The sequence below is a fragment of the Pyrgilauda ruficollis genome, unplaced genomic scaffold (genome assembly GCF_017590135.1).
Source record: "Pyrgilauda ruficollis isolate IOZ18807 unplaced genomic scaffold, ASM1759013v1 scaffold8, whole genome shotgun sequence".
Taxonomy (NCBI): Eukaryota; Metazoa; Chordata; class Aves; order Passeriformes; family Passeridae; genus Pyrgilauda; species Pyrgilauda ruficollis.
The window spans coordinates 2,381,012-2,404,385 of record NW_024529932.1 but is presented as its reverse complement, the minus strand read 5'-3'; the positions used below and the strand labels follow the sequence as shown (position 1 = coordinate 2,404,385).

At 47.7% G+C, this 23,374-nt stretch overlaps 1 protein-coding gene across 1 annotated transcript; it reads left to right on the top strand.

Annotated features, from left to right (window-relative positions):
* The first annotated feature begins 81 nt into the window (after positions 1 to 81).
* LOC121364198 (arachidonate 5-lipoxygenase activating protein) lies at positions 82 to 14,369 on the top strand. Its single transcript, XM_041487278.1, has 6 exons — positions 82 to 217; positions 6,646 to 6,767; positions 10,287 to 10,386; positions 11,364 to 11,434; positions 12,754 to 12,835; positions 13,497 to 14,369. Exons 2-6 carry the CDS (start codon positions 6,698 to 6,700, stop codon positions 13,657 to 13,659), a joined length of 486 nt encoding a protein of 161 aa, XP_041343212.1. The 5' UTR covers positions 82 to 217; positions 6,646 to 6,697; the 3' UTR covers positions 13,660 to 14,369.
* Positions 14,370 to 23,374: the final 9,005 nt, after the last annotated feature.

The following is a 23,374-nucleotide window of genomic DNA, read 5'->3' as shown; positions in this document are numbered from 1 at the left end:
TGCTATGTGAATTACTTTATTTAAAGAGAGGAATGACACCTACATTTCTCAAACAAGACACCTAAATTTCTCAAAGAAAAGGAATTTATTGCTCCCTTGTCAGAAGAAACTAACTTCTTCCCGCCTCGTTCAGCCCTGAAGATGCCGTCAGGATTAAGAGGAAGAAGTTGACAGTGACCAGACAGAATCCTTTGTTTGAATGGAAGTTATACATCAGGTATGAGATGTATGAATATGTAATAGGCTATTGCTTTAAAGGGTTAATCCTCTGTTAACGTGTGTCCTTTTTTGGGCTTATTTTGCCCAGAAAAAGGTACCCAGACTATCCATAACTCTTTGTTTTTATTGTCTTGTATTGTCCTAAATCCTAAGTGTCCAAATTTTTATTACTCTAATTATATTACTATTTTATAACCATTTCATTACTATTAAACTTTTAAAATTCTAAAAACAAGTGATTGGCATTTTTCACACTTGGCCTTCCTTTTTTGTTTTCTCTATTGTTTTGTTTTCTCTGTGGCCTTTTCTGTTTGTTTTCCTGAGGGATTGAGGAAGAGTGGACAAGCAGAAAAATGTAGTGGTTGAAGTTCTGCCTGTTGGGACTGTGGGACGTTTGCAAATGGGAGCCTGAAAGCTGCCCTCATAGACAGCTCAGCTGGCAAGAGGAAGCTCTGACAGCATGTGCCAGGGATGTGGAAAACAAAAATTAGCATTGCCCTGTTGTTAAGGTGGTCAAGGGGTCCAAAATCTTTCCTTTGGATAATTACAGTAACAAAAGGAGTAGTTGTGACCAGAGACTTGAAGAACAGAAGACAAAATTCGCTCCACAGTGACTTTTGATTCAAAGACCTTTGATAATTATTTGCAAGAGCGAATGGAACGCGGGAGCACTGACAGAAATGAGACAGGGCAAAAGAGACTTCTCAGAGCGAAGTGGAGAGAAAGACCTGTGAATCTGCTGCCCAGGCAGCCTCACCTCAGCTCTAAACAGTCCATAAAATGAATTATTAAGCAAATTGCAGCCACCTAAAAGCTAATAAGGTGATAATGGCAGCAAACATGAGTTACAAAAACCGAATTAGCTAGGAAAATATACCCTAAAAGGATGAGGGGCAAGTCTGGGAATACTTAGGCAACCTGCATGTGCATAAGTCCATTGGCCCTGGTGGGATATACCCACAGACACTGAGAGAGATGGCAGATCCATTGCAATCTCAATCAGCTTTGATCAGTCATGGCAATGAGAAGTGCCCAAGGATGGGAACAAAGCAACATCACCCCCATCTTCCAGAAGGACAGGAAGGATGACTGCAGGAACTACAGGCTGGTCAGCTTCACCTCAGTCCCTGGGAAGGTGATGGATGAGCTAATCCTTGAAACCATCAAAGACAGTGTAATCGCTGGCAGTTGGTCAGTATGGCTTGAACGAGGGGAAGTAATGTTTAACAATTTGGTAGACTCCCATGGTGAAGTGATTTTCCTGGTAGAAGAGAAGAGAGCAGTGGGTATTGTCTGCCTGGGCTTCAGTGAGGCCTTTGACACTGTTTCCTTGCAGAGAAGCTGTTGATGTGTGGGTTGGATAAGCAGACAGTGAGGTGGATTGAAAAGTGGCCAGACTGTGTCCAGAGTGTGGTGGCATGATGTAGCTGGATGCCAACAACTATCAGGGATCCATATTGCACAACATTCCATTAATGATCTGGATGATGGGCCAGAGTTTAGCCTCAGCAAGTTTGCAGACAGCACCAGACTCACAGGAGTGGCAGACAGAGCAGAGGGTGATGCTGCTATCCAGAGGGAAATTGACAGGTTGGAGAAATGGGCTGATGGGTACCTCATGAAGTTCAACCAAGAGAAGTGCAAAGTCCTGCAACTGCAGGACAAAAAAACCACCATGCACCAGGACATGCTGGGGGCACCCATCTAGAATTCAACCTGGCAGAAAGGAATATGGGTATCCTGGTGGACAGGAGGTTGAACTTGAGCCAGCAGTGGGCCTTTGTGGCCAAGAAGGTCAATGGTACCCTGGGTCACATTAGACAAGAGAAGTGATTCTGCTCCTCTGCTCAGCTGAGGTGAGGCTACATCTGAAATACTCTGGGTAGAGTTAATTTTCTTCCAGGTAGCTGGCATGTTGCTCTGTTTTGGATTGGTGCTGGAAACACTGCTGGTCACAAAGCGATGTTTTAGTCACTGCTGAGCAGGACTTACGCAGAGTCTAGGCCTTTTCTGCCTCTCACATCACCCACCAGCGAGTGGACTGGAGGTGCAGAAGAGTTGAGAGGGGACAGGGTGGGGACATCTGACCGCAGCAGATCCAAGGATTACCCCTTACCATATGGCATCATGCTCAACATATAAAGCTGGGGGAAGAAGGAGAAAGGAGAGAACATTTGGAGTGATGGCGTTGTCTTCCATAATAACCACTATGCGTGATGGCTTTCCTGGAAATGGCTGAAGACCTGCCTGCCTGTGGGAAGTGGTGAATGCATTCACTGGTTTTTTTGCTTGCATGTGTGGAATTTCCTAATCCTTTTCTCACTTTTATCCTTCTGATTCTCTCCCCCTTCTCACTGGTGGGGAGTGAGCAAGTGGCTGTGTGGGGCTAAGTTGCCGGCCGGGATTGAATCGTGACAATGGGACAAAGAGGGTGAGGAGGAGGAGGCTGTGCCAGGGGACCTGAAGGGAATACAGCTTCTGTCTTCCAGCTCTATTTTGAGCTGAATTTGTACCAAAGGAATATGAAAACAGTGAGTGAAAGGAGGAAGCCTATGAAATGTGTAGAAGGAGGGGATTTTGAGGCAGTGCTCTGTCGGCTCATTCTCTTGGCTGTGCAGAATGAAGGCAGCACTTCAAAACCTGCAGCATTGCCCTTTTCTTCGTGCTGCACTTCACAGTTCCAGCTCTGTTCATGCACTCCACTGGGGTTTTGTCAGGGTTCAGCAAGGATGTGATGCTGAGGCAGGCTGTGGTGACGGCAGGGAGTCACCCACACGTGTGTGTGCGCTGCATCTGATGGGGCTGTGGCGCTTCAAGTTTGCAAAGCACAGTGCTCGCATTAACCAGACAGACCAAGGGGCTTGTGTCCCCTTGCATTTATGACAAAGCATGACAGCTGGGTGTCACCTGGCATTCATATGTGGGAGTTTCACACGAGCAGCCTTTATTTTATCAGGGGACACACTTTGATTAGAGTCCTTTCTCCTGAGCTCTGATCAGAGTGCATGAGAGGAGGATGAACATCCCAAAAGATATTTATAGATCTTCATTCCCACTCCTTTCCTCTTCACCATGAAAGCAATTCTACAAAGGGATTATTTTGACTGGCTGTTCAAGTTTCCAGGGGAGGAGATTAATGTGCAGGCAGCCTCGCAGCGCAACTGGAAAAGCTCACTGGCTTTGCACATTTTTGTGAGCTTCATGGCTCACTGTGTCAAGGTTATCTTCCTTGGACAGGATGATGTGGATGTCCAACAGCCATGCAGCAAGCAAAAGGGCTGGGGTCTGACAGCAGCTGCTGAAGTGCTGAATTGCCTGTGCCTGAAGAGGTCTGACCACAGCTGGGGGTTACAGAAGGTGCAGGCACTGTTCCCCAAGGGGTGTATCCCTCCCCACACACCCCCTTTTCTTTTCTTTTTTTCTACTCAGGAAAATCCCTTATTTCAAATGGCCAAGTGAGATATGATGGAGGTGTTTTGCACTGATGCTTCTCCCAGGTGGACGGGGTTTTCCAGTGATGCCAATTTTGTCTTATCCAGACAGTGATCCTGTGTGTGTTTAGGTCTCAGGGAGAGGGAATGATTTAGTGTGTAGATGTTTAAAAAGCTGCTGGCAGAGTAATTTTAGCCCTCCCTTGCCAATGCAATTCCCCAAATTGCAAAAATATTGCCAGAATCTCCTTCTACCCTGCGGCTATTCCAGTGCCAAGGGGTATGAAAAGGTAATATTCCTTCCCACAAGAGGTTTCTACTCTCTCTGGCTACACAACAGTGTTGCCTTGCCATTGTAAAGGGACTTCTTCCATGTCTCACATACCATCTTGATTTCCTTGTTTTTCCTCAAGCAGAGCCTCAGAGTGATGCTGCACTTAAAAAACCAACCAAACAACAGAAAACAAACAAAACAAAACACTGCAGTTCCTTTCTTAAGGCAGCCATACCAAAGAGGCTCTTGCTGGCAAAGCTTTTTTCTCCTTGCACACCAAGAAATCATTTTAACAAGCCCTGGAGTTGATGTCATGGTTTGTTTTTTTTACTGCAGGGAGGAGTGTGAAACCCTGCTTTCCTCCATGCATGCATGTGGGATGGCTTTGGAGCAAACCTGGGTGAGAGGAGGGAATGGGCTGAGTTTCCAGAAGAGCACTGGGGATGTCAAGTGCCAAAATGCCAAAGTGGTGCCAGGGGACAGGGGGAAATCAGAAGGAGCAGAGCAGGAGAGCAAAGTGGGGATGAGTCTGTGGTGAGAGGCACTGAGCAGCAGCAAAGCCAAGAGCTGCAAAACAAAGAGCAGGACAAGGAGAAAGCAAAGGCATCAACAGCTCATCTCTCACGATGTGGCCAGCGCACAGAGTGAGGGCTGGGAGCTTGGGTCAGCCAGCTGGAAAGCCTGCTGGCATAAACTGCAGGTGTGTTGTGGGGTTTTTTGCATTATGGCAACTTCACACCTCAGCAGCCTGATTCCTACCCTCTTTTACACTCTTTATACAAGAGTTCTGCTGAGCTGAAGTCACCTCTGGGAAGTCTTTGATAGCGGGGAAGCGTGTGTGTTTTCTTGGTAGGTTGGAGCAGGCTTATGTGCTTGTACTGCCACTTGTAAATCAAAAGCAAGCTGCAGGCTGCCTGGTAGGTTTGCACCAGCACAAAACAAGTAGCAGAAGAAAGCCTGCTGCAGGAGGATGAGTGGAAATCCTCCTACCACAGATGCCCCGAGGACCTCTGTGCTGTCCCCTTAGCCTTCTCCTGTCAGCAGCTCCCTCCTGCTTGCCCATGCCCATGCAGAGCTCCTCTCTTTACAGCCATAACACTGATCTCTGCTTAGACAATATTCTTCTTTTGACTTAATTCCATCATGGCTTTTAGGTGATGGGTTCTTCTTCTCAGAGCGTTAGTAGATGCTTAGCATTAAATACTATCCCTAAATACCAGCTACAATCCTGTGCTTAATAGACCACAAAACATAAACATTGATGTTCAAGTAGGAAAAGATTGTATTCTGGGGAAAAAGAGAGCTTTAGTCTGAAGAAAAGCATTCTCAAAAAGCTGTACTCCTTTGCATTTTGTTCTTGGATTTGAGTTTTTTCCTAAAGCAAATCTGGCAAAAGTTAAAAATTGGAAGAAAAAAAATCACAGGTCAAATCTAAACCTTGATATTCTTTATGGCCTTGCTTCTGACACAGCTGTATCTGTATGGACTGTAGGGAAGGCATCCCAGAAAGACACCCTTTTCCTATTCTGATAACTATGTCACAGCTCATGGTGTTAATCACCTCCCTCTGCCAGTTCATTTCTGTGTATTTGTTTATACCCAAAGTATATGAGAGTTTTCCATATGTAAGACTATGGATTATAAAAATTTGCATGATAGAGAGACTGGGTAAAAACACCATTGTAAGTAAATGTGTCCCCATTGAAAAAGATAGGTTTTGCAGGTTGGCTCCTGCTGGAGCTCCTGCCTGGCTGTGTCCCACCCAGGGTGAGGTCTGATTTGCCTGTGACAGTAACTGGTGAGTGATCTCTCCCTGCCCTTATCTCAACCCCTTAGCCTTTTGTTATATTTTCTCTTCCCTGTCCAGCTAAGGAGGAGAGAGATAGAGTGGCTTGGGTGGGCACCTGATGTTCAGCCAAGGTCAACCCATCCCTCTGCACAGCACCGCAGCCTGTGCTTCTGTGCCAGCTTCATCAGGGGCTTGGATCCGAGCTGTGAACCTGCTGCAGCAGTTGTGCTCTGCTGCATTGGCCTCCAAGCACTAAAATTGGGGCACAACTGTGAAGTCTGAGCCTGTAAAACACTGAATGCTTGTAGCTGTCACTGTCTTCCAAGGAGTTATTCGTAGGGGGAGGGATGCAGGATCCATACCTGGTAACAAAGGACATATTTCTGTGCTCAGCAGCAGTGCTCACAGCACTGCTGTACTGCCCATTCCAATACACCAGGGGGTTCAGGAGCTCTGGCTTGTGACGTGCAGCCCTGGGGTCTCCTCACTGCTGAGACTGATGGAGATGTGACCAGGGAGAGCATCTTCATGAGACCAACACCATTGCTAAGACTTGTCCACATTATTTCTTCTCCCAGCTGCTTGTGGAGAGGCTGGGCACTTGCTGACAATGCTGTGGTAGCCTGACTGGTTTCTTCCGGCCTTCTGCTGTTCCACACAGCTGGCCAAATGTTCGGACAGGCTTTAGACATCCAGGATTTGCTTGTGTGTAGGAAGGGCAATAGGTATATTTCCACATCTCATATCATCTTAGATCACAGATGTGTAATCTCTTTTTTCCTGGGCTTCATCTGTACATGACGAGTGAGTGAGCCTGCGGTCGTTGGTCTGACAGGCACCAGAGCAGAGGGTGCTGCCACTCTCCTGTGAAACCATAGGAAGTGTTTCATGATTCAAGATAAGACCTTCACTTCCTCGTTCTGTGCTCCTAGCACTGAGCTGCCACTGAGGCTGCACCATTCACCCTGAGAGCCCTCTCACAAAATGGACCATGAGACCCTGGGAAGCATTGTCCTGCTTGTCATCGTCACCCTGATCAGTGTCATCCAGAATGGTAAGACAAAAATACATATTTATTTAAGGGATAGAAGGGAGCTGAGGAAAGTTCGGGGTGATATATGCTGAGCTGATCTTTGGATAGATAATCTTCAGTTATAAGTGCATGCATTCTTAGGCATGGCTTTGGCTTTAGAAACGGCCTTCTAAGCATGGAATCTTGTGTGACATTGTGGCAGTATCCTGACAGCCACATGGTCTTACTCTCTGACATTCTGGAGTGAGTTTGTTACGCTTTTCGGGCAATGTAAGGACTAATATGCTGGGATACCCTGTGGCAATATGAATTTTGATTTGATGACTAAGACCTCCTTTTCTGACCTAGATCCCTGCTGTGGTCAGCCAGAGCTGCTCTCAGGCTGCAGCCCTGCTGCCATGGGCGGGGATGGAGTCCTGGGGGGCTGCAATGGGTCAGACCTTTACATGGAGCTGGGTAAAAGGAACAGAACTGGAGGAGTCTGTGTGGGCTATTTGTGAGCAGGCAGCTCTCCTGCTTTCCTGCATCTCCAAGTCCTGCAGTATATCTAATCCCAATTAACTGTGGTCCCAAGAACACTGTACATTTCCTGAGATGGTGAAGTTTTCTTCTCTAGCTCTTACTCAGACCTTGTATAGTCCCATGTATAGTCTTCAAAATCTTTTAAATTAAATAAGTATCTCTCCTGTGCAAATTTGATTTTAACTTCTTCATCTTCTCTTACAAATACTTTTTTTAGCAGGAAATTTTGCCCTGAATTCAAAGAAAGGATTGAGTTTTGCCTCAGCTGCACTAAGTTCGCCCAGGTTCAAAGAGATTCAGCAGTGGGCTGGGCAGCTGGTGAAAATTCCAGAAATCTGTAGTGAAGGCTTCTTATTACAAATGGGAGATTCCCACTGAACACAAAGTCCTAGGAAATGGGCTATTCTTGGGCTGCTGCAGAGAGGGGGAAGTGCTGGGAGCCTAGCTGCCAAGGAGCAAAAAAAAAAAAAAAAAAAAAAAAAGGAGATGCAGACTGGTTTAGTTTCAACATAGGCAGTAAATGCCACATCATTTAACCAATGCTGTTCTCTGGCAAGTGCATGACGTGTGACATCACCAGAATATGGCACATTTAGACCAGAGCACATACCGTGATTAAGAAAATGTGTCAAATATACATTTCTTGCTATGTAATCATATGACTTTATATATAGGGGTTTTTTCCCACTCACTCAGATATGTTAGACTTCCATCCATGTCCTTTTATCTGTCTGTGAGTTTATGGACCCAACTGCTACAAAGGGGAAGTAGGATGCTTGGCAGAATCTGCCAAGCATGTGAGGCAGTCAGCCTTAACCATGAATTCAAGCTTTGCGTCATCTGATTTCCTCTTCCCAAACTTGCTTTCAAGAAAGACCAGACTTGATACGCAGTCTTGCAGTGAATGCAGTTATGAAAGCAGTAGAAATGTTTGTCAAGGGGTATCAGGAGTGCTGAACTCCTGCTGTGGCTCTCGTTCAGCAAAGCACTTGGGCCTCTGCTTGACTGTCTCTGACTGTGTGAAGTCAGTACCACATAAAATTGTGATTAAACGCTTCTCTGCATAGGGTGCAGGACTAGAAAACAGCTTGAATGCTGTTGTTCCAGAGGATGGAGGTGGGCAGTGGTGCTGCCCGAGTCTGGTGTCCATTTACTGTCACCGTGTTCATGACGGAATCTCCACATCCTGCGGAATGACTCCTGTAGCCGCATACCACTGAGTGACGCATGCAGCCTAAAGTTTTGGTCTTTTACTGGAGATATGTTGCAATCCAGCAGCTTTCAGGGCAAATCAGTGGTCTTTGTTGAGCAGATCAGGACAGAGGAAGCAAAGTGGAGAGAAATAAGGGGCATGTTTGCAAGCACTGGCTATGTGGGATCATCAGCTCCCAGGTTCTGTTGGCACGGACTTGTGAAACAACCAGGCTTACACTGAACTCTTGCACATTACCTTGATCAGAGTGGGACTGCCACTGTTCAGCCTCTGGGCAATCTGTGGAACCTTGGAGCCTCAGGGCATTATCTTCTGGAATAACTGAGGTGAATTAAACCTCTCCACTCCAGCCTTGCTCTGCTCACTCCTCTCATGATGGCAAGCACCCTCTTGCCTCCTAGCACAGTGGAACTTCTCTGCAGCAGCAAGCTGATATTTGGGAAGTGGCAGCACCTGCAGCAGTGGAGAGGAAGATAAATAACTTGCTTGGCTTTCTTAGAAAAGAGAAAGCCAAATATGTGGTATTTTCTAGAGATTTTCAAGCATGATAAAAGAAAGGGAGGAGGTGTGCTACTAGCAAGTCCATGTGGTCCCAGACCTGCAGAAAGTCCATTGCTGCAGCTCAGCACTGGACAAAAAAGTGCTGATCAACTCTGTCCTCTTCAATTAGGTCCTCTTAGTGGCTGTAGGCAGGGTAATCTCTTGCCAAAGGCTGTGCTGGTGTGCAGATGGAGGTGCTGAGAGCTCTGCCACCAGATGGTGTCTGGTCCCCCAGGAGCCAGCACACTGTGCTGGTGGCAGTGGGAGGCTCTGCCGCCTTGCTCAGAGTAGGGGTGCTGGCTTAAAGCACTGTGGATTTTTCTGCAGAAGGGCTGCATGTACCCAGGGGATCCCACAATACTGGGAACAAAAAAAACTCAGTAGTTTTTGTTAAGGACAATGGAAGTACAAAAGACCTCTTTACAGCATTGATGAAGGGGAAGAAAAGAGGCAACTCTTCAGATTGCAGGGATGAAATCCTGCAGCTTATCTAGCTAAATTTTTATTGTTATAATAATGTATTTCCTGATGGGCTATCTTTCATGTGTATATATTACGTTAATATTCCAAGCCATAGAGTGATTTGGACGCACTTGAGATGGGGTGCACGACAACAGAAAGCTTGCAGCTTGTAGCCTGCCAGAGCTCTCTCTGGAGTACTTAGACATATGATTGATGGTCTCTGGTTTAGTGTCATCAGATAAAACGTGTTTGTCAAGAGCATGATACATTATCTTGAGGTGCTGCCTTTTTGCAGCAGCTAACACTCAGACACAACTCTGTTGCTTAAAGCAAGGATCAGCCATTAAGACCAGGCTTTCTTTGGGCCTTTCTGGGAAAAGAACCAGCCCTGCAGGATGTCCTTGGTTTGGCAAATGGGTTTCACTAAAAGAGAACAGACTCCCTTGTCTCCCTACTCTGTTGGAGAGTAAGATTTGGGGTTGGCAGCTCTGACTGGAAAGCTCTTTTCCCACTGGGAGCTCAAAGGACTGGGTCAGGGCAGTGCTTCTGCAGCAGAGATGCAGTGCAAAGTTGGGATTAAGCAGGGATTGGAGGTGAGAGCCTGCTACCAGTCACATGCTGGCATGGAGGGTTTGGTTAAACCTGGGTGACAGAGTGAGCACACTGGCCACATCCTGCACCCTCACTTGCCTGTGTCTTCTCCTGCCATCTCTCCATTGGAACAGTGCTGAGCCCACAATGCCCAGCTTCTGCAATATCTTCAGGTGACATCTCAGACTGAATACTCTGTGGTTTTTTAACAGCTTTTTTTGCTAACAAAGTGGAGCATGAAAGCAGACACTGCAATGGGAAGGTGTTGCAGCGGCAGGGATCCTCCTCCTTCGACCGTGTCTACACTGCCAAGTGAGTAGACAAGAACTGAGGGGTCGGTGAGGGCAGAGTGGGGTTCATCATGCTCTGCATTAACATTAAATCCAAATTATCCAAATAATCCAAATCCTTTTGGGGGCCAGGGGCGGATTCCAATTTACCTCAGATGAAGGCTTTGTACTTAATCCCTAGCTGTAGCTCGGTGTGCAGACATGAGGTTTTTGGATATATCTGCTGGCTGAATCCAGCACCCTTCTTGCCACCTTATGCTGCATCTATATAGGTCTTACAGCCATCACAAGTAATGTGTCCCTTCATTTGGGAACCAGTTCACTCTGCCCTGCTGGAAGTGTGGCACAGGCACAGCCACAGTGTCAAGGGCTCAAAAGGAAAGAGCCAGCAGAGACATCAGCCTGCTGAGGAGCAGGTAGGTGGCAGAGCTCACACAAATCCCTTGGTCCCTGGCACCTCCCTTGGCACACAGCTCTCCACTTCTCCACTCCTTTGTCACGTGGAATCACTCTCAACTTCTTCGCTTCTCCCCCTCAGAAAACATTCACAGTTGAAGGAGGCAGCTGGACACCATTCCTGCTCCCTGCAAAGACACATGCTAACTCTGTGAGACACTCTTAGTTGTGATGCAATTCTACATTTGTTGGTTTCATCCAATTATTAATATGACTCAATTAAAGGGACTTTAAGCCAATAAAGCTCACAGCATCTATCGTGATTGAACAGGTTAGGGAGAAAGTGGCTTTCACAGCTGCCAGGCAGGCACAGGGTGGTTTGTTTTCCTCATCAGGCAGCACAAAGGCATCCATTGGGAGTGATAAAACATGGAAGCAGACCTAGGTGAGGAGCCCAGCCCTTGGCAGGTCAGGGGCCTCCCACTGCTCTGGGGTAAAAGTCTGCTTTCAAGGGCACTAGTGCAGCCCAAATCCACCTGCCACCAGTCTGATTTTTTTCTATTTGCCTGTGCTCTGATTTCTCTCCTATAAATTCCATTCCAGCCAGAACTGTGGACATGCATACCCTACGTTCCTCGCTGTGCTTTGGTGTGCTGGCCTTCTCTGCAGCCAAGGTAACACTCTTTTGTTTGTTTGTTTTCTTTTCCCCCTTCAACCTGGCATCACATTCAGCAAAGGATGGTGAGCATTTTGGAAGTTACACTTTCAGGGACCAAGCCTCCTGCAGCAGGGGAGCCTCTCTTAGCCTGTCCTGGGACTAAGCATGCTGCTTGAGTAGCAGCACTCATGGCGTGGCTTGACTTATGCCAATAGATGTTTCCCAGACTTAATTCAAGGTAGTCCAGGCCAGGGACATTTCCTATACTGGCATTATGGATGAGTTTCCTTTGTTTTGGGTAAAAGGTTTAGTGCTTGGTTGCTGGATTATTGCCACATTATTCAGTCTTGGGACAGGAAATGGGCTTAATTTATTAAATTGCCAGAACTGCCAGCTCTCCCCTGTGCTGAGGGCCAGCTGGGACTATTGACCTGCATTTCTAATTGTGATCCCCTCCAATGCACTGTGAATTTATCTAACATGAAGATGAGTGCTTATCTGGGGTACCTGTCTATTCTTTCTGGAAAAAAAAGTGGATTCATGATCATGAGAAAAAGAGATTTTATCTGCAGTTGTAGGAAAAGCTAGAATTATGGGGGAAAGCCCCTTTTTAATGCTCAGAATTTAGTATTGGACCATAGTGTATCCTCCACCTGCTCCTAGTGAAGTACATCTACCAACAGCCTTCTGTTTCTGGTGAGGACGGTGCCTGAGCTGGGACTCTCTTTCCTGACCCTGGTACGGCCCAAAGTGGGTTTCACAAAATCATAGGAATGGTTTGGGTTGGAAAAGATCTCAAAGATCATCTCATTACAGCTCCCTTGGCAGGGGCAGGGTTACCTTCCACTAGACCACGTAGTTCAAAGCTCCCTCCAGCCTGGCCTTGAACACTTCCAGGGATGGGGCATCCACAACTTCTGTGTGAAACCTGTGCCAGTGCCTCATCACTCTCGCAGTGAAGTACTTCCTTATATGTCATCTAAACCTGCTTTCTTTCAGGTTAAAGCCATTTCCCCTTTTCCTATGAGTTCATGTCCTTGTGAAAAGTCCCTCTCTAGCTTTCTTGTAGGCTCCCTTTAGGTACTGGAAGGATGGTGGTGAGTGTGTGGGCACAGCTGTGTGCAGGATTACCCACAAAGTCTTCAGAAAAGCTAGAGTGAGGGCAAGGCAAGTGTTGTTTCCCATGCAGAGGTCTCCATCCCAGTTCCAGTGCTTGTCCCATAACCCAAGACTGCAGATTCCTGTTTCCTTTCCAGCCCAGGCAGCAGATGGAGACAGTGCGTACAGTGAGACCTGGGCTGCTGTTTTTAATGCCTTGTTTTGTCCTTTACCCAGCTCCTGCTGCCTTTGCTGGCCTGATGTACCTGTTTGTGAGGCAGAAGTACTTTGTGGGCTACCTCGGGGAGAGGACTCAGAGGTAAGGAGTCGCAGAGCCTCTTTAAAAAATCCAGAATGTGGTAGCAGCATAGCTGGATGCTGCACTTCCACAGGCAGAGCCACTGGCTTCTGGAGCTGCCTGCAAGAGCTGCTGGCATTGGGCAGTGCAGGAAAGCCCCTCGCTTTTGGATGAATGGGGGTAGCTGTGGGAGATGTCAGACATGCAGCAGCACTGGGGTCTGGGGGCCTGCAGCTCCTGCTCACAGGACTCTCTGCAAACACAGGTTTGCATGTTTGTGCCACTATTTGCACAAGATTGTCCATTTATATTTATATTTATATTTATATTATTTATATTGATAAAGCAAATTACAGCATGTGAAACAGAGTTGTCCCACAGCCTGCAATGGATGAGAACACATTCAAGTGCCTCTGAAGAGACACCTTTGTAAGCAGCAGCCTACGCTGAGAACAGAAGGCCTAATCCACATCCAAATGGATCCTGAACATTAAGTTCAGGATCCTTACATTTAAGTTCCTCTCAACTGCCTGGCAATGCAAGACAGAAAATAAATTTTCCCCCACTCTCTCAGCCCCTGAGGTCTTTCAGTTGGTCTCATCAGTAGAGTCCAAAGTCTGGGGGTTCTCGTGTGAGATGATGCACATTAACAAATTGCTTTCCCCCATTTCTGTCTCCTCAGCACTCCTGGTTACTTGTTTGGAAAGCGCATCATTTTGTTCCTGTTCCTCATGTCTGTGGCTGGAGTACTCAACTATTATCTTGTCTTCTTTTTCGGAAGTGACTTTGAAATACATATTAAGACGATAACCAGCGCTATCTCTCCACTGCTGCTCATACCCTAACTCCCCACAGCACTGCAGGGGTCAGCACGCTTCATGTATTGATGCCCAGAAGCTGCTATAATTCAACTGTTTAAGAAATGAATCCATAACCCAGTGAGATTTCTGTAAATCTCATGCTTGACAAGCTCTGTAGTTTGATTTAGCCTTGCTTTTTTTTCTTCAGGAAAAAGATTTATCATGAGCACTTGGCATGGCCAAGGAATGGTAACAACTTTTCAGTTAATCCTTTAGAATTTTTTCCCTAAAGGGCATCTTGCAAACTGACTGCATGACTGGAAGGGACATTATATGCTTGCTTCATAACTGTGTCGTACTTAGCTTTTGTCCCAAAACCCAGGGTCCTCCCAGCGTCGTTCCTGACTGGTGGCTCCCCCAGTCACACTCAGATGCAAGAACAGCCTTTCACCAGCATTCCACACACTCCTGCCCACACAAAGGCATGGACCAGCCTCTTCACCTACCCTTTCCCTCCAACTTGTTGATGACCAAGCTCTTGCTGTTGCGGGAGGGTGGCAAATTGGCCCCTTTCTGGTCTTCCTTGATAAATATTCATGTGCATAACACTCACCACACTGATCTCATTTACACTTCAGCCTCTTTGTTCTCCCAGAACTGGGAAAAGGAGTGGTGTGTAAATGAGGAGCTGGTGTATCGCCGGTGGGGTTCGGTTTGTTTTGATTGGCTTTGTTTAATAAAACAGTCTAAAGCGATGCGATGTGTCTGTTGCCGTCTTCTTTGCCCGGTGTGTGATCCCAGTGCTCTGTGGCTCAGCAGCTGGCCGGAGAGCGGAGCAAGGGCAGGAGCACCGGGCTCTGTGCGAGTTGCTGAGCGCCCTGTGCACATCCTGAGAGGACCAAGCTTAGCAGCTGCCCCTCTGTGAGCATGTTCAGTGCTCTGCTTCCAGCTCTGACCATGTGCTCCACAAGTCCACGCTGAGGAGAGCTTTGATTAGTGGTGCAGACCGAGGCAGGCAAACGGGTCTGTGCAATCTTTTTAAGCATTGCTACCCTCCGAGCGCTTAAGCTCTTAAGCCTGTCTGATTGCTGCATGCAGGATGGATAAAGCTGTATTTTATGACTCCTTCGGGAGAGAATGAGACTCCTCACTATGTGAGAAGAGGGTTTGCAGAGCTGCTCACAAAAGCAGGTGCAGAAAGCCATCTGCCTTTCTACTACACCAAGGCTGGAGGATTTTGGTTCTGTCTCATGGGACAAAGGTGCTTGTGCACGGTTGCCCTCTTCTGCATCTGGCAATTCACATGCACCTTTTTTTTTTTCTTTGTGTTCTACAGGAATCTTAGATGTGAAAGGTTAGTAACAGACACATTTATTGCACGATGATGACAAATGTTAGAATAGGTAATTAAAAATATTTAATCTAGCCTTCCAGCTTATAGCTGCTGGGACACCTTATTCCCAGGCAGGGCACTCATGTTCCTTCCCTCCCGTCCTTCTCATAACACACTCCAAATACTCCTCACACCATGCTTTTCTGCCATAGCTCTCTTCACAGTTGATGCCAGCTGCCTGTCCTTGGTGGAGACCCTTCCTCACCATGGTGTCAACCCACCAAGGGACGGCAGCACCCTAGGAGGAGAGGGGTAACCCCAGTGGTCTGGAGCTACAGAGCTCTTCTGCATTGCTGGGATCAGCAAAGGCTCATGCTGCCACCACCTTTAGCCAGTTCAGAGAAGAAAAAGCTTCACCAGCACCAGTCCCTGCTCTCCAGCCTGTTTGGTCTCCCTGAGGTCTGGGACTTGTTACAGGAAGCCATCACTTGTGGGAGGTGACTCTCCCAACTCTGTGTGTCCACCTTGAAGGTCTCCTCAGGTGGCTGAGTCTCCCCTGGGGATTTTTTGTCTTCTACATCAAAAAACAGCTCACTTGAACTCCTGCTTTCCCCTGTTAGCATGAGAAGTGACTCTCCACCAGACAGCTATAAAGGGAAGAATACTCAAGTGTCTATTTCGGGTCAGATAACATATCAGCACTCTGTGGCCTCTCCATCAGACTTGATGGTCCTTGTGGGTCCCCTCCAACTCAAGATATTCTATGATTCTCTGTCAACTGCATGGTTGGTTTTTACATAGTTGTACTTAGGTATGATCAGGTCATCTTTCAGAGGAACCAAAACCCATCTTTTGCTGCAATGTTTTATTTTGCAAGAACATCTCCTACTTGCTTCCTCAAAGCCTTTCTGATAACAAAAGAGATTAAAATGTAAGCAACATCCATTTTCCATCTATCTGTAAATGGAAATACTGGTAGTATCAGACAAATAGGTGCAACATAAATTGATCACTATGTAAATTCTTGGTGAATGTCACAATGTGTTTTTCATATTACAGGCAGGTCTTGTGGTTGCATTCCCACTCTTTCTGTGAAAAGAAGGCAACATCCGTGATATTTGGGCTTTTCCCACAGTCTTACACAGCTCCAGTTTTTGTTTTCAGCAGCAAAACTGATCTTGCTGGTACAGTTGTCAACACTTAGCACACCATCTACTCAGAAAGCTGCACACACAGGCTCTTTGCAGCGGGGTTGGACTAGATGACCTTTAAAGGTTCTTTCCATCCCAAACCAGTCTATGATTTTATGATTCTACAGATAAACATGCAAAAATGCAAACACCACTGTAAACCTGCATGCGGGGGTCACATACACAAGAGCCTGTGAGGACCTACTGAGCTGCACTGGACTTGGGGACGTGGTTGGTGGCAGAAGTGGCAGTCCCCTCTGGTGGCTGATGGCTCCTGCGTAAGGCTGGCTTGAAAGCTCCAGGGGTCAGCACACTTTTGATGCAAAACACAGCATGGCAGCTCCTGACCTGGAGTCACAGCTGTATGTGAAGTGCTAATACTTCCCAGTTCTGCTGATCAGCAACACTGTAGCCAGCAGGACCAGGGAAGTGATCATCCCCCTGTACTCAGCACTGACGTGGCACTGGAGGTCTTATGGCTCTCTACAACTACCTGAAAGGTCTCTTTTCCCAAACAGCCAAGCAATAGGATGAGAGGGAATAGCCCCAAGTTGCACCAGAGGAGGTTTAGATTGGATATTAGGTGAAATTTCTTTGCTGAGTGAGTTGGTCAGGCATTGGAACAGGCTGCCCAGGGAAGTGGTGGAGTCATCATCCTTGGAGGTATTTAAAAGCTGTGTAGATGTGGCACTGAGGGACATGGTTTAGTGTTGGACTCGACAGTCCTGGGATAACAGTTGGACTCAATGACCTTCTAAGACTTCTCCAACCTGAATGACACCGTGATTCTATCATTGTGCTGATGCTGCTAGTTGTTTCCTTCTCTGTGTTGCCAGGCTGTGGGCTTTGCTTCACCAGTGGTGCCCTGACTCACTGCCACGGCATGCCAATGCCACACCTTGAGGCTGTTCGTGCATCAAAATCCCAGGTGCACAAACAAACATTCTGTCCATCAGTGCATATGCATAGGCACAGGGTGTTTGTTTACCATCTCTCTCTCTCTCTTATCTATCTATCTGTCTATCTATCTATCTATCTATCTATCTATCTGTGTATTTATGTCTCTAACCATGATGTAGTTGCTGAGGCTGTTCAGGGAAGGCAGGGAAGCAGGCTGCTCAGACACCAGCCCTCTCCCAGCCTGCCGGCTGTGCACATCAGAGACTGCAGAGCCTGCTGGAAGCCGGGATATGGCAGGTTGCTTTTGATCTGCTGACAAAGGCCTGGAATGCATGCAATATTTCTGCCACAGTAACCACGTCTGCTTCCTCACAGCACTACAACCCTCTAGTGGAAACTCGGCCCCATCGGCACGAGCCGTTCCCTCACGGTTTGAAGCCTGACAGCAATGCAAAAGCATCCACATTTCTGATCAGGTGTATTGTTACTACTGAATGCTGGTTTTTATTATTCTTTTAAATAGGAGGCCCAGCCCTGAAGCAGGACCCCTCCCCTATCTATGCCAAAGCAAGCAGTCCTGCTTAGCACAGGATCTGAGCAAGCAAGTAAAATCCGAGTGAAATAAGAAATTTGTGTGCACCAGCCACAAGGGTTTCCTGCAGTAATTCCTAGATTCCTAGTTTCCCAGAGCTTGAAAAATCATCCTGTGCAGTATCAGCTTGGTCTAAGTCACACCTCTGCCAGGTAAGGATTCCAAATGTGTCTCTGAGGATTGGGAAAGAAGTTCTGCTGGCATGGAGAAAAGACTGTCACTGGACTCCTTCTTCAACTCTCACCTGCTCTGAGATTACTTTCTTCTAGCAGAGTAGTAGGTTTAATAGTCACAGAAAGCTTTCCAATGCTCTGTTGGAATGGGATACTGCAAGGCACTGAGCACTGGCCCTAGACATTGTTGTGCCACTTGTGGATGTCACTGGGAGCTAGACTAGCCCATGCTTGGAAATAGTCCACCCATGATAAGTGAAAGGACAGTAAAAGCTGAGAATAGTGGTAAAACCATTCATTGTGTGATTTTAAGTCGGTTGCATGTTCCCACTGGAGTGAGCAGGATGAGCATTCCCATGAAAAAGCCCCTTTTTGAGGGGCTCTGCAGAGCCCAGCAGAGCCTACCAGCACCCTTGCAGAGAACATGCAGACTCCTGGGAGAGGGAAGGATGCTGGATGCCATGATATTCCTTTGGAGCACGTAGGGGACAGATACAAGCTTCACAATCCCCTTGTGTACAGAAGACTGCTATCCCTGGAGCTGCCAGGGAGCATGCAGGACACCTCAGCCGTGGTTCCCATCAAGGCAGTTCAATGCCCCAAGGGGTGAGGGTGGAGAATCAGCCATTGCATTGCTGGCTGACTGCAGTGGAGCAAAAGGTGCTCTTGACAGCGCTGTTGTGATCCCCACGTCCCATGGAGAGGGGAGTGGTGAACCGTGCTCCTCATTGTACCTGCCCTGGCACAGGGAGGCCGTGGGCAGCAGAGCTTCAGCTCTGCTCCATCCTGCCTGCCAGAGCATCTCGCTGCTCCCAGCCAGCACATAGAAACACAGAAGCTGGCAAAAGTGAGATTCTGCCCCAAAGGACAAACAGCCTCCACAGTGAGATGTTTTTCCCCTTTAGAGGAGAAATAAATAACTTTTCAGTTTCAGCTGCGAGGATCTTCACACTGTGAGATGATTTCATCAGACAGAGGAGCTCCTGGGGCTTGGTGCTGGCTGCCTACTGAGCTGCTCAGATGCTGTCCTCTGGAGCTTCCTGCTCATCCTCAGGGGAAGGGAACCAGACACCAAAGGGGCAGCTGTGATTTGGGCTGCAGAGAGGAAATGGGATGTGCTTTCCACCTAAAGAAACTACGGTGTGATGATGTTGCAGTTATGGCAGTGCTGTTTCTGCCATTTGGGAGCTGGCAGGGACTTGCTTGTGTGCCATGACCTCTTGCAAGGCCAGGGGATGCTTTGGGAGGCCTCAGAGCAGCAGGCTGCTGCCTGCTGTGCTGCTGTTCACCACCACTTGTACAATCATATGATTGATTTACTGTTCCTGTGTTTGCCCAAGAGAGTGCCACCACTGCCTTCATCCCCAAACAATGTTTTCTGGGCTTTTGGCACAGCACTTCGGAGGGTGTCAGTCTGATCCAGCAAGAGCCCCCTTGGTCCTCTGGGACTGAACAGAACAGCATGGTATCTTCTGGCCAGCTGCTTCCTGCTATTCCTTTTGCTGCAGCAAAGGAATTTCTTTTCAAAAGGCAGTGCCAGCCTTGCCACTGCCCTCAGCAGATGGGAGGGGATGTTGGAAGTCCCTGCCAGCAGCTGTGAGGCTGCAGTTGTGTGTCCCTGTGCTCTACCACCACTGTGAGGACCACACACCTTTGGTGGTGGACACATTTACATCCTTCTCTCAGGCCAGGCAGCTTCAGACATAAACCAAAGCAGGCAGTCATTTATCACGGTTCAAGCTGCAGCTCAGTCCTGAGCTATGTTTAACAATACTGAGGTTTCTTGAAGTGTATCTTGCTCCACTTGCCTTCAGCAGAAGCATTGCTGAAGAGCAGAAAATAATAGTTTTCATGGCATGACCCCACTGCTTGGTTCGGCCCTGGCCTCATTCCCCAAATCTCATGTGCCCACTCTCCCTTCTCCCTTCAGGCTGCTTCCCAAGCATTCCTTTCAGTGCCTGCTTCACTCATTCATCCCTCTCTGTGTTTGTTGTCTCCTCCATATCCCTCCTGATCAATGCACCTATTGGCAGAGCCACCTGATAAGCAATACCTGATCTGGCTGAAAACAACCTTTTTCCCCCTTTATTGACTTGTTTTTCACCTACCTCAAGTCTCTGGTCCCCATTGCTGCTCGTGGGGACCTTAACAGAGGTCCTTGTGAGGCTCACGGTGTGTCCCTTCTGTGTGGTGTAAATGCTGTGCTGATGTATCTCAGTCTTGAGAATGCCCCTGTGGGGTTTTGTTGTCCTTCCCCTAGCTCACACCAAGTCACCACAGAGTCACCCAGAGGCCAGCCCTCCTTGTCTTCCCTCACCCTGTCTGTAGGATTGGCACAGCACCCACACAGCACAGAAAGCATGACTGACCTGGGGCTCTTGACCAGCTTACAACCTCTGCTGCAGATCTCTGTCAGCGCAGACCTTACCCATGACACACCAGTGACACCGCTCACAGGTGTGAAACAGCAGCAGGAAACTCTGCCCAAGCTTGTTATGGGGACCAAAACCCCTGCTGGTCATTGCTCATCCCACCCACAGCTGGCTTTTTTCCAGGGCTGCTACATTTCAGAAGAGTACCTTCATTTCCCAAAGAGGGTCTTTGATTTGTAAGTTTGTGGGGGCTTTTCTGACTGAAATCGAAGGATGTAGCCCTTCTGACAGGACTGGCAGCAGCACAGACTTGGCTCAAATTTAGAGGTTGCTAATAAAACATTAGTTCCAACTCCTTAGCAAAAGTCAGCTGAACTTTTTTTCCTGTTCACACACAATTCAGACGACCTTGGAAACAGTCTTTTATAGCAGAAATGAAAACCAGAAAGGGGGACAAACAGTGACACACTCCTGCCTGTTCACAGCCCAGCCATCTCAGCAAGATGCCCAGAGTCAGCAGGCTGTTTGCTACCGTGAGGTGACAAGTCCCCATCCCACCAGAGCCACCACTTCTCCATGGGATTGCATGTGCTTCCCCAAGCCTGACATTTCTCAGATGCTGAAGCCCAGAGCTCATGACTTATCACATTTGCACCTCAGTGATAGCTACCTCCAGTATTTCACTGTAAAATGTGTTTGGAAGAGGCTGACCTGCTTTCCAAGGTGCTGAGTCTCCTGCATCACCACTCACTCCGTGGTGGGCTGATTTGGCATGCTGAATCACCTCTTGCCTCTCTTCCCTCTTCTCTCCCAGATCCCCTGTGGCATGTTCTGGTTTTCCCCTGCTCTGTGTGGTCTGAGGAGCTTTCAGATGACAGCATACTCAATGTGCTAATTTGAAACAGCAAGATCCCACCAGGGCTGTGTTCCCATCACTCATCAGGCACTGGGCACAGCGTGCTGGGTGTTTGCTTCCTGTGGGATGCAGAGGTGCTCATCTGTGGCCATGGGCATTGCAGACCCACCGACAGCTGTGTGATGCACAGAGCTGAACCAGGAAGCCTCTTGCACTGCTGAGTGGGGGTGAGGGGATCTGGGTGGGTCTCCCACATCCTGCCACCATGCAAATTTGGAGGGTAAGGAAGGTTGAGTTGTGAGATTGCACATCACATGAAAATGCTGTGGCTTCACACACCACTGAGCACATTTGATATCTTGCAGGCACTGGAAGGAGGTGGTTCATAACTTCGTGTGCTTATCCCAACAATTGCTTTCTCAGTCCTGGTCCCAGTGTCTCATCACCACCTCTGCTTTAGCACCAGCACTCAGCAAATCTCTCCCTGAACCACTCTATCCCTTCAAATGGCAGAAGACCTCTCGTTTCTGTGGGTTACACCTGCCTGCAGAAAGAGCCTGGGAGGCTAGATCTTCTGCTAGCTTAGTTTCAAGGTGGGAAGTTGTGCTCATCTCTGTGCAGTGTGTTCTGCTCAGTGGAGCTGAGGCTGCACTTGAAGATGCCTGAGTAGTTGTGGTGTTGAACTTGGGATCAGCACAGGCTTATCCTGTGCAGGCTCAAATGCTGCTTTTAAGTACAGCCAGAATTAATAGGAGGCCTGGGGAGTATCATTCTGTTTGCCTTGTGTTTACACTTAGTCACAGGGATCTCACTCTCAGCTGCCATCAGAGATAGGATCACCTTGACAAGCATTTTTTGGGTTGACTCAGTGCAGCTGATCTTATGTTATGATGAATTTCTGCTCCCAGCCAATTTTGCAAAGTACACCACGGCTGTCCAGCAAGGCAAGGGGAACAGAGTGGTGATGCACACTGCAAAACAACTAAGAGACACCCTGCCAAATTTGTTTCTTTGTCAAGCGATTCAGCAAATGACTACAGGATGGTACAAATGGCTTTTATTAGTGTAGCATGAAAAACTCAGCACTGTAAATGAGAGAAAGATTAGTCCACAGGCCCTCAAGACCATAGCTAGGCAGGGCTTGTTCTCTCCCTCCACCGTCTGATGACCATGACTCACGCACAGACCTCAAGCCTGGATGGTACCAAGCTGCTCCAGGGCTTGCAATGGAGAAGTAGCCATCTCCTGACATTTCCCAAGGGAGGAGACTTCTCTTCTGGCCTGGAGCATGCCACAGTTCTTGTGCAGGAGCACTACACAGCTGCAGCCCCAAGGGCAGTAACAGCATCGTGGTGGGTGCCAACACTCTCCTCAAGGCTTGGGTGAAGGGGACGTGTCCTGGGACTTGTGGTGATGGGAGCAGCAGCCCACAGAGTAAAGCATCCCATGGTCATCCCCAGTCCACTTGGGGAAGCTCACACAAGCCAGCAGAGTCACACCGCCTGCATCCTGTGCTCAGCCTCCTTCAGCAAAAATGCCACCAAACGCAGGCAGGCTCGGGGCAGACACAGGTCAGACGTGTGGCTCCAGCAGCTGTGAAAGTGTAGCTTGGGACAACATTTGGCAGGATCCTTAATGCTTCCTCCCCTCCCTTTTGGGCTGAGAGTGATACAGCAATTGTTTCTTCAGCACAGCCTGTGTTGCAGCTCTTTGATATAGTGGAGCTGTACCAAGCCTGAGAAGGCAGCACATCCCAGGAAGTCTTTGTATATGGACAGCTCTCTAACCCTAGTTCAAACCAGCCTGCACTGGGTTTTGGCAAGTGTCAGTTGGGGAACATTTCCTAAAAGTTTCATTCCAAACACATCAGTGTTTTTTACTGTTGCTTTGTGGGGTTTTCTAACCCAGATGGCAAATTCCATTTGGCTTTTTCCCATGTTTGGCTAGTGCAATATATGTAATAGTGTGACAGGTTTTACACTAACAAGAGATCTAATGTTGATTATTAGTCCAGTTTCTTAGTCTTTCCTTATAAAACACAGCAGAAATTTGTGGGAGATTTGCTTAAGGTATCCATCCCTACCCTAAGTGCAGTCGTGATATAGCCCTGTCAGAACTCTACAGGGGTACATAGCTCATTCTTTATACTCATCATATATGTGGGTAAAGATGAAATTATGACATATATCCAAAGTTCTGGGGGCAAAGTACAGTCCTCAGTGTGCCAGGAGACACTACTGATTACATGATGGAGTTTGTTGTTTTACCACTGACAAAAGTCTAGTGACATTGAGATTTTAGGTACAGGATTAGGTGTGCCTTGGAGGGAAGGTGCAAAGAGCAC

Excerpts from the sequence above, each read along its gene's own strand:
- LOC121364198 (XM_041487278.1), top strand. The coding sequence starts at position 6,698 with ATGGACCATGAGACCCTGGGAAGCATTGTCCTGCTTGTCATCGTCACC. Across the intron at positions 6,768-10,286 it reads GATCAGTGTCATCCAGAATG|CTTTTTTTGCTAACAAAGTG; the intron begins GTAAGACAAAAA and ends GTTTTTTAACAG. Across the intron at positions 10,387-11,363 it reads GACCGTGTCTACACTGCCAA|CCAGAACTGTGGACATGCAT; the intron begins GTGAGTAGACAA and ends ATTCCATTCCAG.